This window comes from Rhinoderma darwinii, chromosome 5 (assembly GCF_050947455.1).
Source record: "Rhinoderma darwinii isolate aRhiDar2 chromosome 5, aRhiDar2.hap1, whole genome shotgun sequence".
NCBI lineage: Eukaryota > Metazoa > Chordata > Amphibia > Anura > Rhinodermatidae > Rhinoderma > Rhinoderma darwinii.
This window is the reverse complement of record NC_134691.1, coordinates 209,787,668-209,806,526: the sequence shown is the minus strand read 5'-3', so window position 1 is coordinate 209,806,526 and position 18,859 is coordinate 209,787,668. Positions and strand designations below refer to the sequence as shown.

At 44.5% G+C, this 18,859-nt stretch overlaps 1 protein-coding gene across 2 annotated transcripts in view; it reads right to left on the bottom strand.

The window, feature by feature from the left end:
• Positions 1-18,859, bottom strand: part of LOC142652837 (carboxymethylenebutenolidase homolog) — a 159,792-nt gene that overhangs the window by 27,090 nt on the left and 113,843 nt on the right. For both annotated transcript variants that reach the window (XM_075828524.1, XM_075828525.1), the window contains exon 3: positions 11,064-11,171. In XM_075828524.1, coding sequence (XP_075684639.1) covers positions 11,064-11,171 — 108 coding nt within the window. The remainder of the gene's footprint in view (positions 1-11,063; positions 11,172-18,859) is intronic.

Here is an 18,859-nt window from a genome sequence, read left to right as displayed (position 1 = left end):
CTAATGGCCAAATAAATGCTGCGTAGCCCATTGCCTTATTGAGACCTTTGGGCTGCATGGTATTGAGTCGCCAGATTCATTTACATTTACATTGTAATAATCTTTTTTTGAGATCACCTCCCCGTATGCCAAGATCGATATGATCAATTCCTTTAACTTTGAGTAGTTTGTAATCACATTTATGATGAAGTCGGAAATGTTTAGGAATGGTCTTAAGTTTCTCAATATCCTCCACTTCTTGTGCTTCCTTAATATCATGGACATGTTCCCTTAACACTCTCTATTCACACGACACGGTCTGAGTGTCGGTCGATAAATACGGCCGTTTTGGACAGTTTTTCCCGGCCGTTTTGCATACGTTTTGCATCCATTCCGATTCCGTTCTGGGCCTTGTTGCCGTTTTTAACGGCCGATTTTGACCCGTTTTGCATCCGTTTTTTTCCCTGTCTGTTTTAAAATCTGATGAATTTAATTTGTACATTTTTGCCACACACTTCCCTCTGTAGATAATGCCACACAACTGCCCTCTGTAGATACTGCCACAGCACCCCTGTAGGTAGTGCCACACAGCTCCCTGTAGGTAATGCCACACAGCCCCCTGTAGGTAATGCCACACAGCCCCATGTAATGCCAAACAGCCCCCTGTAGGTTGTGCCACACAGCTCCCTGTAGGTAGTGGCACACAGCCCCCTGTAGGTAATGCCACACAGCCCCCTGTAGGTAATGCCACACAGCCCCCCCATAGGTAATGCCACACAGCCCCCCCATAGGTAATGCCACACAGCCCCCTGCAGGTAGTTCTACACAGCACCCCCCATAGATGGCACCCCCCCCTACCTGTCTGTAGATAGCGCCACCGTTCCAGGAAAAGTCCCTGACTTCAATGTCCATATATGGACAGTGAAGTCAGGGACTTCTCCTGGAGCGGAGACACTGGCCACAGGGTCAGGGATTCCGCTTCAAAAGTGCCTGACATCACTGTGTCCATATATGGACACAGTGAAGTCAGGGACTGCTCCCGGAGCGGAGACACCGGCTAGAGGGTCGGGGATTCCGCTTCAGAAGTCACTGACGTCACTGTGTCCATATATAGACAGTGAAGCCAGGGACTTCTCCTGGAGCGGAATCCCCGGCCACATCGCCGGGGATTCCGCTTCAACTGTCCCTGACTTCACTGTGTCCATATATGGACACAGTGAAGTCAGGGACTTCTGCTGGAGCGGAATCCCCAATTCCCTTTCACAGTATTGCCGAAGCTATTGGGGATTCTGCTCCTACAGGGAGCAAAAAAAATACCCTCCTCCTCCTCCTCACATGCACTTCGCACTGTGAGGAGGAGAAGGAGAGAGTGCGAGCGACGGAAGACAATGCCGTCACTTGGAGCACATTCAAGTGATGGCCGTTTATTACCCGGCCCCATAGACTTCTATGGGAGCCGGGCGGCCGGGAGAACGGCCGAAAATAGGGCATGTCCCATTTTTTGACGGGCGGGTTTCTTAGGCCGTCAAAAAATCGGTCGTGTGAATAGCCCCATTAGGGGTCAATTGTTCCTACTGCAGCCGTGTGACGGACGTTTTTTGAACGGCCGTCACATGGCCGGAAACCCTGTCGTGTGCATAAGGGCTTACTCTTATTCTTAACTCTGTGATGGTTAACCCAATATAAGTTTTGGGGCAAGGGCGAGTGACCACCAGAATAACTCCTTTCCCTCCCCCCTTTTCCCCCCTTTTTTTGTTCTGATCTAATTATTTGATTTAGGATTTATTGGTACCTTGAATGTGATGGCCATAAATTTCTTTTATTCTAATTGGTTATGAAATTACCTGTGGCCTTTTGGTGTATTCTTTGTTTCTTATAACGCACACACAGTGGGGAATGTCTTCGCTGCCTCCGGCTTGATGTTTGCATTGCACCATGGCAGTGACGCACGTGACCGCGTTAACACACGCTCGCGTGCCTCGGTTGGCGGGCGGACATGCCGCTGTGTTCGTGCGTCCGATAAATATACCAGTAAGTGCGCCATTACCTGACTATTTAATGTTTGAATATATACACCTGGCCCTCGACACATCCAATTGGTTAGTTTCACCTTTAAAAGGCAGTATGTAGTAGTATGACGCTACCCCCAGACGAAGGCAAGTACGCCGAAATGCACGTCGGGGCGGACATCCATCAATTGCTCTAGCACTTTATGGGTCAGTATGGTCATTTGATCTCCAGATCATTGTTGTTTGTTTGATGCAGATTATTATTGAGCACGTTCTTATATGCAATTATATTATATTATGTACATTCTCGTCTGCGTTTGCATGATATACTCTATTATCTGACCCATGCATATGTTGTTTATTCCTTTATGTGCATGAGTTTTTGAAGTGCGTCCTTCTTTTAGTGTGTCTGTGTACCTTTTTACACGCTTTGTTTTAGTATTTTCAATAAAGTTCATATTTTTATATTTGATACCTTACAATTGCGCATTGCATCTTCTTTCCTTTTCGGTTTGGTCATTTGGCCTGGATGCAGGCAAATATATACTAAACTGACTTTTTTGATCAACCCCCCTAACAAAACTATTTTTTGACACATTTTATATGTATTTGGTGGATGATCACTACTATACTACTCTTTATAGTTGTATTGTACTTTATGTTAGTTGTAAAATTTGGTCGATACATTCACTATTTATTTCTGCAAAACCCCAAAATTCTGTGAAAATTTGCAAAAATTAGCATTTTCTAGATTTAAATGCATCTGCCTGTAAAACAGATAGTAATATCACACAAAATAGTTAGAAGCTTACATTTCTCATATGTCTACATCATTTTTTGAACATCCTTTTATTTTTCTAGGACGTTATAGGGATTAAAACTTTAGCAGCAATTTCTCACATTTTTAATAAAATTTCCAAAACCTATTTTTTTAGGGACCAGTTCAGTTCTGAGGTGGCTTTGAGGGCCTTATGTATTAGAAACCCATAAGTCAGCCAATTTGAAAAAATCGCACCCCGCAAAGGTGTTTTACAGGAATTAAAGCAAAGTGTAGGTGAAATTTACAAATTAGTTTTTTTTTTAAGAAAATCCATTTTAATCCATTTTTTTCTGTAACACAGAAGGTTTAACCGGAGAAACGCAACTCAATATTTATTGCCCAGATTCTGCAGTTTTTAGAAATATCCCACATGTGGCGCTAGTGTGGTAATAGATTTGAACACTGGCCTCAGAAGCAAAGGAGCACCTAGTGGATTTTGGGCCTCTTTTTATTAGAATATATTTTAGACACCATGTCAGGTGTGAAGAGGTCTTGTGGTGCCAAAACAGTGGAAACACCTCTAAAAAAAAACACTATTTGGCAAACTACACTCCTCAAGGAATTTATAGAACGGTATAGTGAGCATTTTGACCCCACAGGTTTTTTGCTGAATTTAGTGGAATAAGGCCGGTGATATACGGTCCGTATGTCGGTCGCATTTCCCGGACCGAACAAACTGCAGGAAGCCGAACTCCTAGCATTATAGTTATCTATGATGCTAGGAGTCCCTGCCTCGCTGCGGGAAAAAACTGTCTCGTACTGTAATCATGTTTTCAGTACGGGACAGTAGTTGTTCCGTAGGGAGGCAGGGACATATACACAGATGGAATATGGCAGCTACAGGGCATAGGACATAACGAACGGGACCCGTTCGTTACATCCTGCGCTTCTGCCGTCTTGCTCTGTACTGCGAAAGCGCAGCTCAGAGTGACCCAGCATAGAATCCTGTTTTTTAGGGGGAAAGCCGGTGCCATTTTGGTGAAGACTGTACACACTGCAGGTTGTGTGTGTGTGTGTGTGTGTGTGTGTGTGTGTGTGGGGGGGGGGGGGTTGTGTGTGGCGCAGTTGCATTTGGGTTTGTGAGGGGGACGGCGCTTAACGGAGCAGCGGTGCTCGCCACTGATTCTTCAAAACAGCTGATTCTCGTCAATTGTCGGTGTTGCATACAGTATTTATTTTCTGCACTACACATTTATATCCATGCCCCACTCACCACTCCCCTCAAGGCTAGTAGGAGTGGCTATTATTATTTAACACACCTGAGCACTCTCCTTCTGCAGCATTTTTGACCTGTCTGTGTAAAGGATTTGCCAGACACAGCTTCTGTGTCGACGCCCGTGAGTAATCAGTCTGCACCTGTTCCTATGTCTGTGAGACTGACTCCATCTTCCACCACTCAGGATGGCAGGCTTAGGAGTGGGAGAGCCTATCACAGCCTGGCCAGACGGAGCTAGCTCCCGCCCTCTGTCTATTTATACCTGCCTTTCCTGTTCCTCCTTTGCCTGTGAATCTCTCTGCTTGTTTCCTGGCTCTGCTGCGGCTGCTGCATGAACTACTGATCCTCTGCTTGTTATTGACCTTGGCTTACTAACCACTCTCCTGCTCAGCATTTTGTACCTCGTGCACTCCTGGTTTGACTCAGCTTGTTCACTACTCTCGTTGCTCACGGTGTCTCCGTGGGCAGCTGCCCGTTTCCCTAGCTTCTGTGTACCCTTGTCTGTCTTGCACTTACTGAGCGTAGGGACTGTCGCCCAGTTGTACCCCGTCGCCTAGGACGGGTCGTTGCAAGTAGGCAGGGACTGAGTGGCGGGTAGATTAGGGCTCATCTGTCTGTCTCCCTACCCCGTCATTACATATTCACAGGCCCATATACCTAGTCTACCCTGGTCCCTGACACAACTATGGACCCCCTTGAGACCCTGGCTCAACAAATGCAGGGCCTCTCCCTACAGATCCAGGCCCTGGCCCAGAGGGACAACCTGCATGATGCTACCCTGGTAGTGCCCCCCACCTCACCTCTTGAACCCCACCTCAAGTTGTCGGCTCTATTTTCGCTTAAAGCCCCACTCCTCAGGTTCTGAGAGCCAGCGGGTGGGTATAATTATGTCCCGGCTCCAGGACGGGCCCCAAGAATGGGCCTTCTCCTTGGCTCCTGACGCCCCTGAACTTTCCTCCGTTGATCTTTTCTTTTCTGCTCTCGGGGTCATTTATGACGAGACGGACAAGACTGCGTTTACCGAGAGTTAGCTGGTGACCTTACGTCAGGGTAAGAGACCTGTTGAGGAGTATTGTTCTAACTTTAGGAAGTGGTGTGTAGCTTCTCGGTGGAATGACCCTGCCTTGAGGTGCCAGTTTAGATTGGGTCTGTCGAACGCCCTGAAAGACCTGCTAGTTAGCTATCCCTCTTCTGACTCCCTAGATCAGGTTATGGCTTTAGCGGTACGACTTGACCGACGTCTCAGGGAACGACGACTTGAACGTTTTTGTGCCTTCTCCTCTGACTCCCCCATGATGCCTCCCGAGGTTCCGTTGCTTCGTTCTTCCACGGAAGACTCGGATGTACCTATGCAACTCGGGGCCTCCGTGTCCCCCCTACAACGAAGAGAGTTCCGCAGGAAGAATGGTCTCTGCTTCTACTGTGGGGATGACAAGCATCAAGTGAACAACTGTCCTAGGCGTAAGAATAAGCAGCCGGAAAACTTCCGCGCCTAAGTGATCATCGGGGAGGTCACTTGGGCGCACAGGTATTTCCCGTAAAGATGAAACCAAATAAAATCTTGCTTCCCTTTCAGGTCACTTTTGGTGGTAGGTCTGCTACCGGCAGTGCCTTCGTGGATTCAGGGTCTTCTGCTAATATTATGACTGTGGAATTTGCTATGTCTCTAGCCATGCCATTGATTGATTTGTCTAAACCCTTACCGGTAGTGGGTATCGACTCCACTCCTCTTGCTAATGGTTATTTTACACAGCATACCCCTGTTTTTGAACTCCTTGTTGGCTCCATGCATTTGGAGCAGTGCTCTGTACTGGTGATGCAGGGATTATCGTCCGATTTGGTTTTAGGCCTTCCCTGGTTGCAGTTGCATAATCCCACGTTTAACTGGAATACTGGGGATCTTACCAAATGGGGTAATGAATGCATGACGTCATGTTTTTCTGTTAATTCTATTTCTCTCCCTGAGGAGGTGAACACTCTACCTGAGTTTGTTCAGGACTTTGCTGATGTTTTCTCTAAAGAGGCCTCCGAAGTGATACCTCCTCATAGAGAATACGATTGCGCTATCGATTTGGTACCAGGAGCTAAGCTCCCTAAGGGTAGGATATTTAATCTCTCTTGTCCCGAACGTGAAGCCATGAGAGTGTATATCCAGGAATGCCTGGCCAAGGGTTACATTCGCCCCTCTACTTCTCCGGTAGGTGCTGGCTTCTTCTTCGTAGGGAAGAAGGATGGTGGTCTTAGGCCGTGCATTGACTACCGGAACTTGAATAAGGTCACTGTAAGGAACCAGTACCCCCTTCCTTTGATTCCTGATCTCTTCAATCAGGTTCAGGGGACCCAATGGTTCTCTAAGTTTGATCTACGGGGGCCTTATAACCTTATCCGCATCAAAGAGGGGGATGAGTGGAAGACTGCGTTTAACATGCCCGAAGGTCATTTCGAATACCTCGTCATGCCCTTTAGGTTGTGTAATGCTCCCGCGGTCTTCCAGAATTTCATAAATGAGATTTTAAGAGACTACCTGGGGGTATTTCTTGTAGTGTACCTTGATGACATACTTGTGTTTTCCAAGGACTGGTCCTCCCACATTGAGCATGTCAGGAAGGTGCTCCAGGCCCTTCGGGAAAACAAACTGTTTGTTAAGACCGAAAAATTTGTGTTTGGGGTGCAAGAGATACCATTTTTGGGTCAAATCCTCACTCCTCATGAATTCCGCATGGACCCCGCCAAGGTCCAGGCTGTGGCAGAATGGGTCCAACCTGCCTCCCTGAAGGCGTTACAGTGCTTCCTGGGGTTCGCTAATTATTACAGGAGATTTATTGCTAACTTCTCTGTCATCGCTAAGCCTCTTACGGCTCTCACTCGCAAAGGTGCTGATCTCCTCCACTGGCCTCCTGAGGCTGTCCAGGCTTTTGAGGTCCTTAAGAAGTGCTTTATCTCGGCCCCAGTGCTGGTTCAGCCCAACCAAATGGAGCCATTCATCGTGGAGGTTGACGACTCCGAGGTGGGAGTGGGTGCTGTCTTGTCCCAGGGTACCAGGTCCCTCACCCATCTCCGTCCCTGTGCCTACTTCTCCAGGAAGTTTTCGCCCACTGAGAGTAACTATGATATTGGCAACCGCGAACTCTTAGCCATTAAATGGGCATTTGAAGAGTGGCGCCACTTCCTGGAGGGGGCTAGGCACCAGGTAACGGTCCTTACTGACCACAAGAATCTGGTTTTCTTAGAATCTGCCCGGAGGCTAAACCCGAGACAAGCTCGATGGGCGTTATTTTTTACCAGATTCAACTTTTTGGTCACCTATAGGGCTGGGTCTAAAAATATTAAGGCTGATGCACTGTCGCGTAGCTTCATGGCCAGCCCTCCTTCGGAGGAAGATCCTGCTTGTGTTTTGCCTCCAGGTATAATAATTTCCTCTATTGATTCTGATTTAGTCTCCGAAATTGCGGGTGATCAACGTTCAGCTCCCGGGAACCTTCCTGACAACAAGTTGTTTGTTCCCCTGCAATTCCGGCTAAGGGTACTTAGGGAAAATCATGACTCTGCACTATCTGGTCATCCAGGCATCCTGGGTACCAAACACCTCATTGCCAGAAACTACTGGTGGCCTGGGTTGCTTAAAGACGTTAAGGCCTACGTCGCCGCTTGTGCGGTTTGTGCTAGGTCCAAGACTCCCAGGTCCCGACCAGCGGGCTTACTATGTTCTTTGCCCATTCTCCAGAGACCTTGGACCCATATCTCCATGGATTTTATCACCGATTTGCCTCCATCTCAAGGCAAGTCGGTGGTGTGGGTTGTAGTAGACCGCTTCAGTAAGATGTGCCACTTTGTGCCCCTCAAGAAACTACCCAATGCTAAGACGTTAGCTACCTTGTTTGTCAAACACATCCTGCGTCTCCATGGGGTTCCTGTCAATATTGTTTCTGATAGAGGGGTACAATTTGTTTTATTATTTTGGAGAGCCTTCTGTAAAAAGTTGGAGATTGATCTGTCCTTCTCGGCTTTCCATCCTGAAACTAATGGCCAAACGGAGAGGACTAATCAGTCTCTAGAACAATATTTAAGGTGTTTTATCTCTGACTGTCAACATGATTGGGTCTCATTCATTCTCCTCGCCGAATTTTCCCTTAATAACCGGGTCAGTAACTCGTCAGGGGTCTCCCCCTTTTTCTGTAATTTTGGGTTTAATCCACGGTTCTCCTCCGTTTCACCTGGTAGTTCCAACAATCCCGAGGTAGATGTCGCTCATCAGGAACTGTGCACAGTCTGGGCCCAGGTTCAGAAGAACCTAGAGGCGTCCCAGAGCATACAAAAGACTCAGGCAGATAGAAGACGTTCTGCTAACCCCTTGTTTGTGGTCAGGGATCTGGTGTGGCTATCTTAAAAAAATTTGCGCCTTAATGTCCCGTCCAAGAAGTTTGCTCCCCGGTTTATAGGGCCGTACAAGGTCATTGAAGTCCTTAACCCTGTCTCCTTCCGACTGGAGTTGCCCCGTCTTTTCGAGTACACAACGTCTTTCATGCCTCCCTCCTTAAACGCTGCTCCCCGTCCTTGGCTCCCTCGAGGAAACCTCCGGTCCCTGTTCTCACCCCTGAGGGGGTAGAGTTCGAGGTGGCCAAGATTGTGGACAGCAGGATGGTCCAAGGCTCCCTCCAGTACCTGGTCCATTGGAGAGGATACGGGCCTGAGGAGAGGACTTGGGTACCCGCCCGGGATGTTCATGCTGGGGTATTGCTCAGGAGGTTCCACCTTCTTTTCCCCAATAAACCAGGTCCACCTAGAAAGGGTCCGGTGGCCCCTCATGAAAGGGGGGGTACTGTAAAAGATTTGCCAGACACAGCTTCTGTGTCGACGCCCGTGGGTAATCAGTCTGCACCTGTTCCTATGTCTGTGAGACTGACTCCATCTTCCACAACTCAGGATGGCAGGCTTAGGAGTGGGAGAGCCTATCACAGCCTGGCCAGACGGAGCTAGCTCCCGCCCTCTGTCTATTTATACCTGCCTTTCCTGTTCCTCCTTTGCCTGTGAATCTCTCTGCTTGTTTCCTGGCTCTGCTGCGGCTGCTGCTTGAACTACTGATCCTCTGCTTGTTATTGACCTTGGCTTACTGACCACTCTCCTGCTCAGCGTTTTGTACCTCGTGCACTCCTGGTTTGACTCGGCTTGTTCACTACTCTCGTTGCTCACGGTGTCTCCGTGGGCAGCTGCCCAGTTTCCCTAGCTTCTCTGTACCCTTGTCTGTTTGTCTGTCTTGCACTTACTGAGCATAGGGACCGTCGCCCAGTTGTACCCCGTCGCCTAGGACGGGTCGTTGCAAGTAGGCAGGGACTGAGTGGCGGGTAGATTAGGGCTCACCTGTCTGTCTCCCTACCCCGTCGTTACAGTCTGCGTCCTGCTGTGCTTATACCTGCCCAATTTGTGAGTATGGCCTTTTTTGTGTTTTGAATCTTATTCTATGTCCCACTATTTTCTGTGGTGTAGCTACAAGTTTGGAACGAGAAGTTCCAGTTAGGCACTCGCAAGACTGGGGACCCGTGACGAGGGTTGCGAGCTTAGCGTTTTTTTTAGCCAAAATCCCAACCAATACCACATGATTTTTCATGTTTATTTACATTATATACTTTTTTTTAGGACGCAGCCAGGTCTTATAATGCTGGGAGGGCATGGTGTGCTGGTGTTTGGCATTGCATGCAGGGCAGCCCGCTCTGATAGCAAGGGCGTTATTAATAGGCTGCTATTCGGCAGTATATGCTGTGCCTCACTACTCACACACTATTCCTCCGTGTCTTACACACTGCACTCACTCCTAATGTATCACTCATAGTTCTGACCCCTATGCACTACTGCCCCCTATATTCCGGATACATTATTATCACTTGTATATTACACACCGTATTTATTTTCTGCACTATACATTTATATCCATGCCCCACACACCACTCCCCTCAAGGCTAGTGGGAGTGGCTATTATTATTTAAAGGAAGGGTGTCGCGGAAAAAATTTTTTTTATATCAATTTGCTTTTAGTGTTTTATTTAAAAATGTTGCATTTATTTGTGTGTTTGTGTTTTACTTTTTTTTATTTTTGAACTTTTTCTTGTCTATGGGGACTGCCATTTTTTTTCATCTCTGTATGTGTCAATTAACGACACATACAGACATGGAATACGGCACACACAGCCCCATAGTGAATGCGAACAGGACCCGTTCCATTCACTATGCTGTACGCCGTCTGTGTGGGAACGGCGCATGCGCCGCTCCCACACAGTCCAAATTGAAGGTCTTCGGCCGAGCGACGTCCGGTGCCATTTTCTTGTGGACCGGAAGCCGTGGCCGGACAGTAAGATTACTACTTCCGGTCGCAGCTCCGGACTTGTGTTCTAATGCGAGCGGAGGGAGCAGACGGAGCGGACGGACCGGAGGGAGCGGCGGCGGCAGGAGCAGGTAAGTTATTTCTGTGTATGTACGTGTTTTAGTGGGTGATTACTACTGTATGTAAGCCTACTACACTGTGTGTTCTCTCAAAAAATGGCGACACACAGTGTAGGAGGTTTGAACATTCAATACCCTCCTTTCTCCTGGCACTAGCCAGGATAAGGGAGGGGGGATTCTGTGAGCTCACTAGAGCGAGTGTGTCTTCTCAAATTTTGCAGCATAAAGCAATGTGGTTGCTTTACCACATGCCAACGCTGCAATTTTGGGAATTGCTCCATCTAGTGACCAGCACTGGGAAATGTTATAAATTAGAATCTAATTTATAATATTTCCTGACTCGTGAAAAAAGAAAAAAAATTAGAACAATGTTTAATCATTTATACACTAACTGTTTAACTAAAAAAAAAAAAAATGTTCTAGCGACACATTCCCTTTAACACACCTGAGCACTCTCCTTCTGCAGCATTTTTGACCTGTCAGCATTATTATTATTATTATTATTGTTGTGTTTAGATGTGGAATATATTGATTTATACTTTTAAATATTCATCACCTTTCCACATTTAAAATGATATATTAGATATTTATAAATCATCTCTTACCTGTATGCTTTATTTGCTGGTCGGGTTTCAAGCCAATTAAAAAAACTTGCATCATCATAGGTTGATTTCCATGGTTCCTGGCCCACAAAAAAGTCACCCAGAACAGCACTATAAACATTTTATAAAACAAAGAACATAGAAAGAAATATTATTATAAGAGCATTATTTCATTGCATGGAAAAATTAATTACTAGGAGAAATTAAAACAAAAATATATTTATTCATCTACCTTCTCAAACTTTTTAGCCTAAGAAGGAGCACAGTGACAGTATGTAAGTAAATAGATCTTAGGCTAGGTTCACAACATGTTTTTATTAATGCTGTTGAAACATTATTATTTTTTTTACAGGAAACAGGAAGCTTTTAAAAGACAATAGTAAGTTTTTTGACAGATCATTTTTTTTTTAATTTAAAGGTGTTAATTTAAATTCGCATTTGGGCTCATGTTTCCATTTTTTTGTTTCATCGTAGGAACAGAAAAACTAAAATAACGGCAGTGGCGGAGTCAACATGGTGTCTGTCATTTTACCAGACAAAAATTGTGCTGCATGCATTTTTGACGAACTCTGTGATGGAGGCTCCGAAGAGATGTTAGAGGCATACTCCTCCTTCCCCAATTACCCCCTCTGAAAAAACAAAAATTATTAAAAATTTCTGCGTAGTACAAACCAGGGCCGGCCTTTGGGGTGTGCAACCTGTGGGAGCGCACAGGGCGCTGCACCCTCCCAGAACGTAGGTTGAGCCGCTCAGCTCTGCCTCTGCTCTTAGTTATACACACGGTTTCCGTTAGTTTCAGTTAGGGTCCCATTCTGACGGAAAGCTACGACGGAACGCCTGAACGGAGCGCTGATGCAGATGTGAAAGAAGCCTTACATCTACTACATTATCTGTACTCAGAGAGTTATCACTGTGTTATCTGTGGTGTTAGATAGGACTGCAGGTAACATCTACTACATTATCTGTACTAAGAGTGTTATCACTGTGTTATCTGTGGTGTTACATAGGACTACAGGTAACATCTACTACATTACCTGCACTGTGTATGTATGTATGTATGTGCCTGTGTAGATATATATGGGTCTGTATGTGAATGTGTCTTTGTGCTTGTATATACTAGTCCTTCTCAATGAATTAGAATATCATCAAAAAGATAATTTATTTCAGTAATTCAATTCAAAAAGTTAAACTCATATATTATATAGATTTATTACACACAGAGTGATCTTTTTCCAGCATTTTTTTTCTTTTAATGTTGATTATGGCTAACAGTTAATGAAAAACCAAAATCTAGTGTCTCAGAAAATTAGAATATTAAATAAGCCCAATTTAAAAAATGATATTTAATTCCGCAATGTAGGCCTACTGAAAGTTATGTACAGTATATGCACTCAATACTTGGTCGGGGCTCCTTTTGCATGATTACTGCATCAATGCGGCATGGCATGCAGGCAATCAGCCTGTGGCACTGCTGAGGTGTTAGGGTAGCCCAGGTTGATAAATCCGCCTGGAAAAGAACACTTAAAAAACAATTTTAATATTATTGAATCATTAAAATGGGCTAAACTAGCCAATATATTCCTAAAGATACCAGGCTAACCAGATAGGTAAAGACTAGATAAGGGTACCAATAATGAGTAATATTCACTCAGAATTCATTTATTGAAACACTCAGCCAAATATCTAGCTAAACTTATAACACCTGTCCCTACCTGGACTAAATAGCAAAGTGTGCATTCACACTGAATAAAGATCTGATACATAGCAATCACACTTAAAGGGAACCTGTCACCAGCATTTCACCTATTGAACTTTACTTATCCCTCACTGGCCGCTGCTATCAAAAGTTCATTGCCGTTATCCCCTCTCCTAAACTCCTCCTCCGACTGTAAATAACGGTCTGTAAACATTTTGCGCCTTTTATCGTAATAATCCGGTGTCCCGTTGTACGCACATACCAGAATAGGACATCAATGCGCAAGCTCAGGATTTTGTGTGGCGAGGAGATGTCAATCAAAAGTAAGGAGGCGGGGTAAACTCGGAAAGACTTGAGGAATGAAGATATGACTCTTTTCAAACGAAGATTTGACTCTTTTCTGATCATTAGCATACGGTGTGGGAACACTAAAAAACTGAATACTAAAGCTACAGAGCCGACTAAGAAGACCATTATAGGTTATCTAGAAATGATTTTTCACCCACTACCACCAGGTATTGCTGGTTTAATAGGTGAAATGCTGGTGACAGGTTCCCTTTAACAGAGATTGTACATCCAGAGCAAAAGTGTGCATTCACACCAAACGATTTTGAGAACAAAAGTGTGCATTCACACTCAATGGCGATAAAGCAACACCTAAAACACAATGTGCATTCACACTGAAATGAGCACCAGCACGTAGAGGAAGTGTGCATTCACACTTATATGAAACAGCGAAGCACCTATAACAATAGCGTGCATTCACACTTGACAGAAAATGTACACCCAGAGACTAGAGTGTGCATTCACACTAAACGAATTTGAACACCTAGCGCGTTTCTGCGACCTTAAGTTGCATAGGACGTTTCTTCAGAGGTGTATAACAAGACAGGGCAGATTAGCACATACATTTCCTGTGCAATATTAGCAAACTGCCCTGTGTCTGATAGAACTTTACTCTAGCAGCATGGTTCTGATATCTGACCGCAGCGCAAGCGACGGAATGCCGGATTTAAGCCTTTAACCCTGCCCATCCAGAGGCTGGACGATTGCATCAAACCCCCAATCAGAGGGCGCCACCTCAACAGACGCTCCCTTTCAGGAGCTCGTCCAGATCTATCCTCCCTGAGCATATTAAACTACGCCTAGTGTCACGTTACCATGGGAACCTCCAAGTTGCTACAAATCCAAATAGAGGCGTACTATATACAAGGAAGATTCTGTTAACTGACGTCGATGAGAGGTCATATAGGAATAAAGCATTGATACACAGCAGATACATAGAACTAGTCACCCCTAACAATAGCCGTCAGCAAACATATTGAAATTCATAACAATATGCCATCAGTCATAGGACAGAGTATTAGGAACTGAACAAGCAAGCAACTTAGATTGAGTGCCTCTCCACTCTTCCTCCAGACACTGGGACCTTGATTTCCAAATGAGATGCAAAATTTACTTTCATCTGAAAACAGGACTTTGGACCACTGAGCAACAGACTAAGCCTTTTTCTCCTTAGCCCAGGGAAGACGCTTCTAACGTTGTCTCAAGGAATGCGACAGTTGTAGTCCCTGTCCTGGGTCCTTGATATGTCTGTGTGTGGTGGCTCTTGAAGCACTGACTCCATCCGCAGTCCACTCCTTGTTAATCTCCCCCAGATTCTTGAATGGTCTCTTCTTGACAATCCTTTCAAGGCTGCGGTTATCCCTGTTGCTTGTGCACCTTTTCCTACCACACTTTTTCCTTCCTCTCAACTTTCCATTAATATGCTTGGATACAGCACTCTGTGAACAGCCAGCTTCTTTAGCAATATCCTTTTGTGGCTTACCTTCCTTGTGGAGGGTGTCAATGACTGTCTTCTGGACAACTGTCAAGTCAGCAGTCTTCATGATTGTGTAGCCTACTGAACCAGACTATTGCACCATTTAAAGGCTTAGGAAACTTTTGCCGGTGTTTTGGGTTGATTAGCTGATTAGAGTGTGACACCATGAGTCTACAATCTTCAACTTTTACCCAATATTCAAATTTTCGGAGAGACTAAGTTTTGGGTTTTCATTAACTGTTAGCCATAATCTTCAACATGAAAAGAAAAAAATACTGGAAATAGATCACTCTCTGTATCTATAGAACATATGAGTTTCACTTTTTGAATTGAATTACTGAAATAAATTAACTTTTTGATGATATTCTAATTCATTGAGGACTAGTTTGTGCCTTTTATGTATATGTTCTTGTCTGTGTATTTATGTGCCTGTGTGTTTGTGTCTGAATGAGTGTCTGTAGGTCGATATTTTTACCCTTATGTATGTATATATTCCAGAATGTGTGTACATATATTTGCTTGATTTGTCTAAATATCTGCCTATGTACAGTATATATGTTCCAGTATGTGCGTATCTATATATGTGGTTAATTATTCGGTTTGTGGAGGGCAGCAATAGAGAGTCCCGCACAGGGCGCCATCCAAACTAAGGTCGCCCTGGTACAAACAGAGTTAGTCTTTAGTAAACAATCTTCAAAACCAATGTTTCAAAAGCCAATATGCCAGTAAATATATTTCTAAGGCTATGTTTACACTTAATATTTTCAGGCGTAAATCACTAGGAATACGCTCAAAAATACACTTAAAATGCGCCTGCAAATAGCTTCCCATGGAAATACACTGTGTAGTTCATATAAGACGTATCTTTACACTGCTGAATTAAAAGACGCCTGTAAAAATGCGCTTCGTAAAAATGTGAGGTCACTTTTTGAAGCATTTTACACGTTGATTTTTCCCAATTCCCATCGACACTTCAAAAAATGCCTAAAAAATATGCCTCAAAATACGCTTGAAAAACGCTTGCAAAAATCTGATTTTCAGCCTGAACGTATTCTGTGTGAAGATGGGCTAAGTGAGTTCCATGAACGCTCAAAATGAGAATATCGCTTACATCAGGGGTCTGAAGCACCGTAGCTCCCTCGGGAGAGGAAAGAGCAGGCCGAAGGAGGAGTGCGCTGGCGAATGACGAAGCCCCTGACGTCACTGTCCATATATAGAAAGTGATGTCAGGGGCTTCCCCAGAGCCAGAGTCCCAGAGCAGAGCTTATACTAGCGCTCTCTGCTTTGGGACTTCTGCTCTGGGGAAGCTCCTGACATCACTGTCCATATATGGACAGTGATGTCAGGAGCAGAGCTGGAGTCCCAGTCAGAGTGCTAGAAGCGGCTCTGCTCTGGGACTCTAGCTGGGGAAGCCCCTGACATAGTTACATAGTTAGTACGGTTGAAAAAAGACATATGTCCATCAAGTTCAAGCCTTTTTTAAAGCCATCAACTGTACCTGCTGTGACCAGCTCCTGCGGTAGGCTATTCCATAGATTGACAGGTCTCACAGTAAACAAGACTTGTCGCCTCTGCAGATTAAACCTTTTTTTCTCCAGACGGAGGGAGTGCCCCTTGTTTTTTGAGGGGTTGTACATGGAACAGGATTACACCATATTTTTTGTATGTGCCATTAATACATTAATACATAAGTTAATCATGTCCCCCCTTAGTCGTCTCTTTTCAAGGCTAAATAGGTTTAATTATTGTAATCTTTACTCATAACTTAGATTCTCCATGCCATTATTAGCTTCATTGCTCTTCTTTGTATTTTTTCCAACTCCAGGGCATCCTTTCTATGAACTGAAGCCCAGAACTGAACTGCATATTCTAGATGAGGCTGCACTAATGCTTTGTAAATTTGTAATATTATATCCCTGTCCCGCGAGACCATGCCTCTTTTAATACACGACAGTATCTTGCTGGCCTTTGAAGCAGCTGATTGACATTGCATGCTCTTATTTAGTTTATGATCTACAAGTACACTCAGATCCTTCTCAACAAGTTACCCTCCCAGTATAGCTCCCCCTAGGACATATGATGCATGCAGATTGTTGGTACCCAAATGCATAACTTTACATTTATCTACATTAAACCTCATTTGCTAAGTGGATGTCCAAACACTTAGTGTGTCCAAATCAGCTTGCAATTTACGAACATCTTCTATAGACTGAACAATACTACATAGCTTGGTGCCATCTGCAAAAATAGAAATAGTGCTATTAATCCCATGCTCTATATCATTAATAAATAAGTTGAATAATAGTGGTCCCAGCAGAGAACCCTGGGGTACACCACTTATAACCAGAGACTATTCAGAGTAGGAACCATTGACCACAACTCTCTGGATACGGTCCTGGAGCCAATTCTCAATCCAATTACAAACTATCATTTCTAAACCTATAGTCCTTAATTTACCAATTAGACGTCTATGAGGGACAGTGTCAAATGCCTTTGCAAAGTTCAAAAACACTACATCCACAGCGGCTCCTCTGTCTAGGCTTCTGCTCACCTCTTCATAAAAACAAATTTGGATGGTTTGACAACTTCTATCCTTAGTAAAACCGTGCTGGCTGTTACTTATAATACTATTTTTTGTAATATAATCCTGTATATAGTCCCTCAATAGCCCTTCAAACATTTTCCCCACGATTGACATTAAGCTAACTGGTCTATAATTACCCGGGGAAGACCTTGAGCCCTTTTTGAAAATAGGCACCACATTTGCCCTGCGCCAGTCCCTTGGCACTATACCAGTCACTAGAGAATCTCTAAATATTATGAAGAGGGGGACAGAAATAACTGAAATAAGCTCTTTAAGAAATCTAGGTTGTAACCCATCTGGTCCTGGGGCATTGTGCACATTTATTTTATTTAACTTAGCTTGGACCGTATCTACATTTAGCCAATTCAGTATATTAATTGATGTATTAACAGCACTGGCCCCGGCTACATCAGCTGCTCTTTCTTCTGTTGTATATACAGAGCTAATGAACCAATTTAGTAACTCTGCCTTCTCTTGATCCCTTGTGACCAACTCCCCATTACCACTATTTAGGGGCACCACATGTTCAAACCTTGGCTTTTTGCATTTACATACTTAAAGAATTTTTTGGGATTTGTCGTACTATCCTTGGCTACCTGCCTTTCATTTTGTATTTTTGCTGATTCTATTAAGTTTTTGCAGATTTTATTAAGCTCATTATAATTTACAAAGGTTACAGCTGTACCCTCAGATTTGTGTTTTTCAAATGCCCTTTTTTTTTGTCATATATTGCCCTTTTTACAGAAGGTGTAAGCCATGTGGGGAATAATTTTAGTCGTTTATACTTGTTACCTATAGGAATAAATTTTGCACTATAATTAGACAAAGTAGATGTAAAGGATTTGCCAGACACAGCTTCTGTGTCGACGCCCGTGGTTAATCAGCCTGCATCTGTTCCTAGGTTTGCTAGAGTGACTCGTTCTGCTACCACTCAGGCTGGTAGGCTGAGGAGTGGGAGAACCTATCACAGCCTGGCCAGACGGTCCTAGCTCCCACCCTTGGTCTACTTATACCTTCATTTGCTGCTTGTCCTTTGCCTGTGATTCTCTTGTTTCCTGGCTCTGCTGTTCCTGCTATTACCATTGACCTCTGCTTCATATTGACCCTGGCTTTACTGACTACTCTCCTGCTCTGCGTTTGGTACCACATACACTCTTGGTTTGACTCGGCTCCTTCACTACTCTTGTTGCTCACGGTGTTGCCGTGGACAACTGCCCCATTTCCCTTAGCTTCTGTGTACCCTTGTCTGTTTGTCTGTCGTTCACATATTGAGCATAGGGACCGTCGCCCAGTTGTACGCCGTCGCCTAGGACGGGCCATGCAAGTAGGCAGGGACTGAGTGGCGGGTAGATTAGGGCTCACCTGTGTGTCTCCCTACCCCGACATTACAGTAGATTTTAGTTTTTCCCAGTCTATGTCCTTAATTGCAGCCCTCATTCTAGGGAAATTGGTCTTCTTAAAATTAAGTGTTTTTGCCCTCCCAGCCTGTGTTTGTATAGGTAAAATATATCTATATTGTGATCACTGTTACCGAGGTTTTCACGAACATTGACATTCCCAACAAGTTCTGCATTATTAGAAATGACCAGATCCAACAGAGCTTCATCTTTAGTCGGGTCTTCCACAAACTGACCCATAATATTTTCCTGCAACAGGTTGAGGAAATTTTTCCCCTTCACAGTTGAAGCCGAACCATG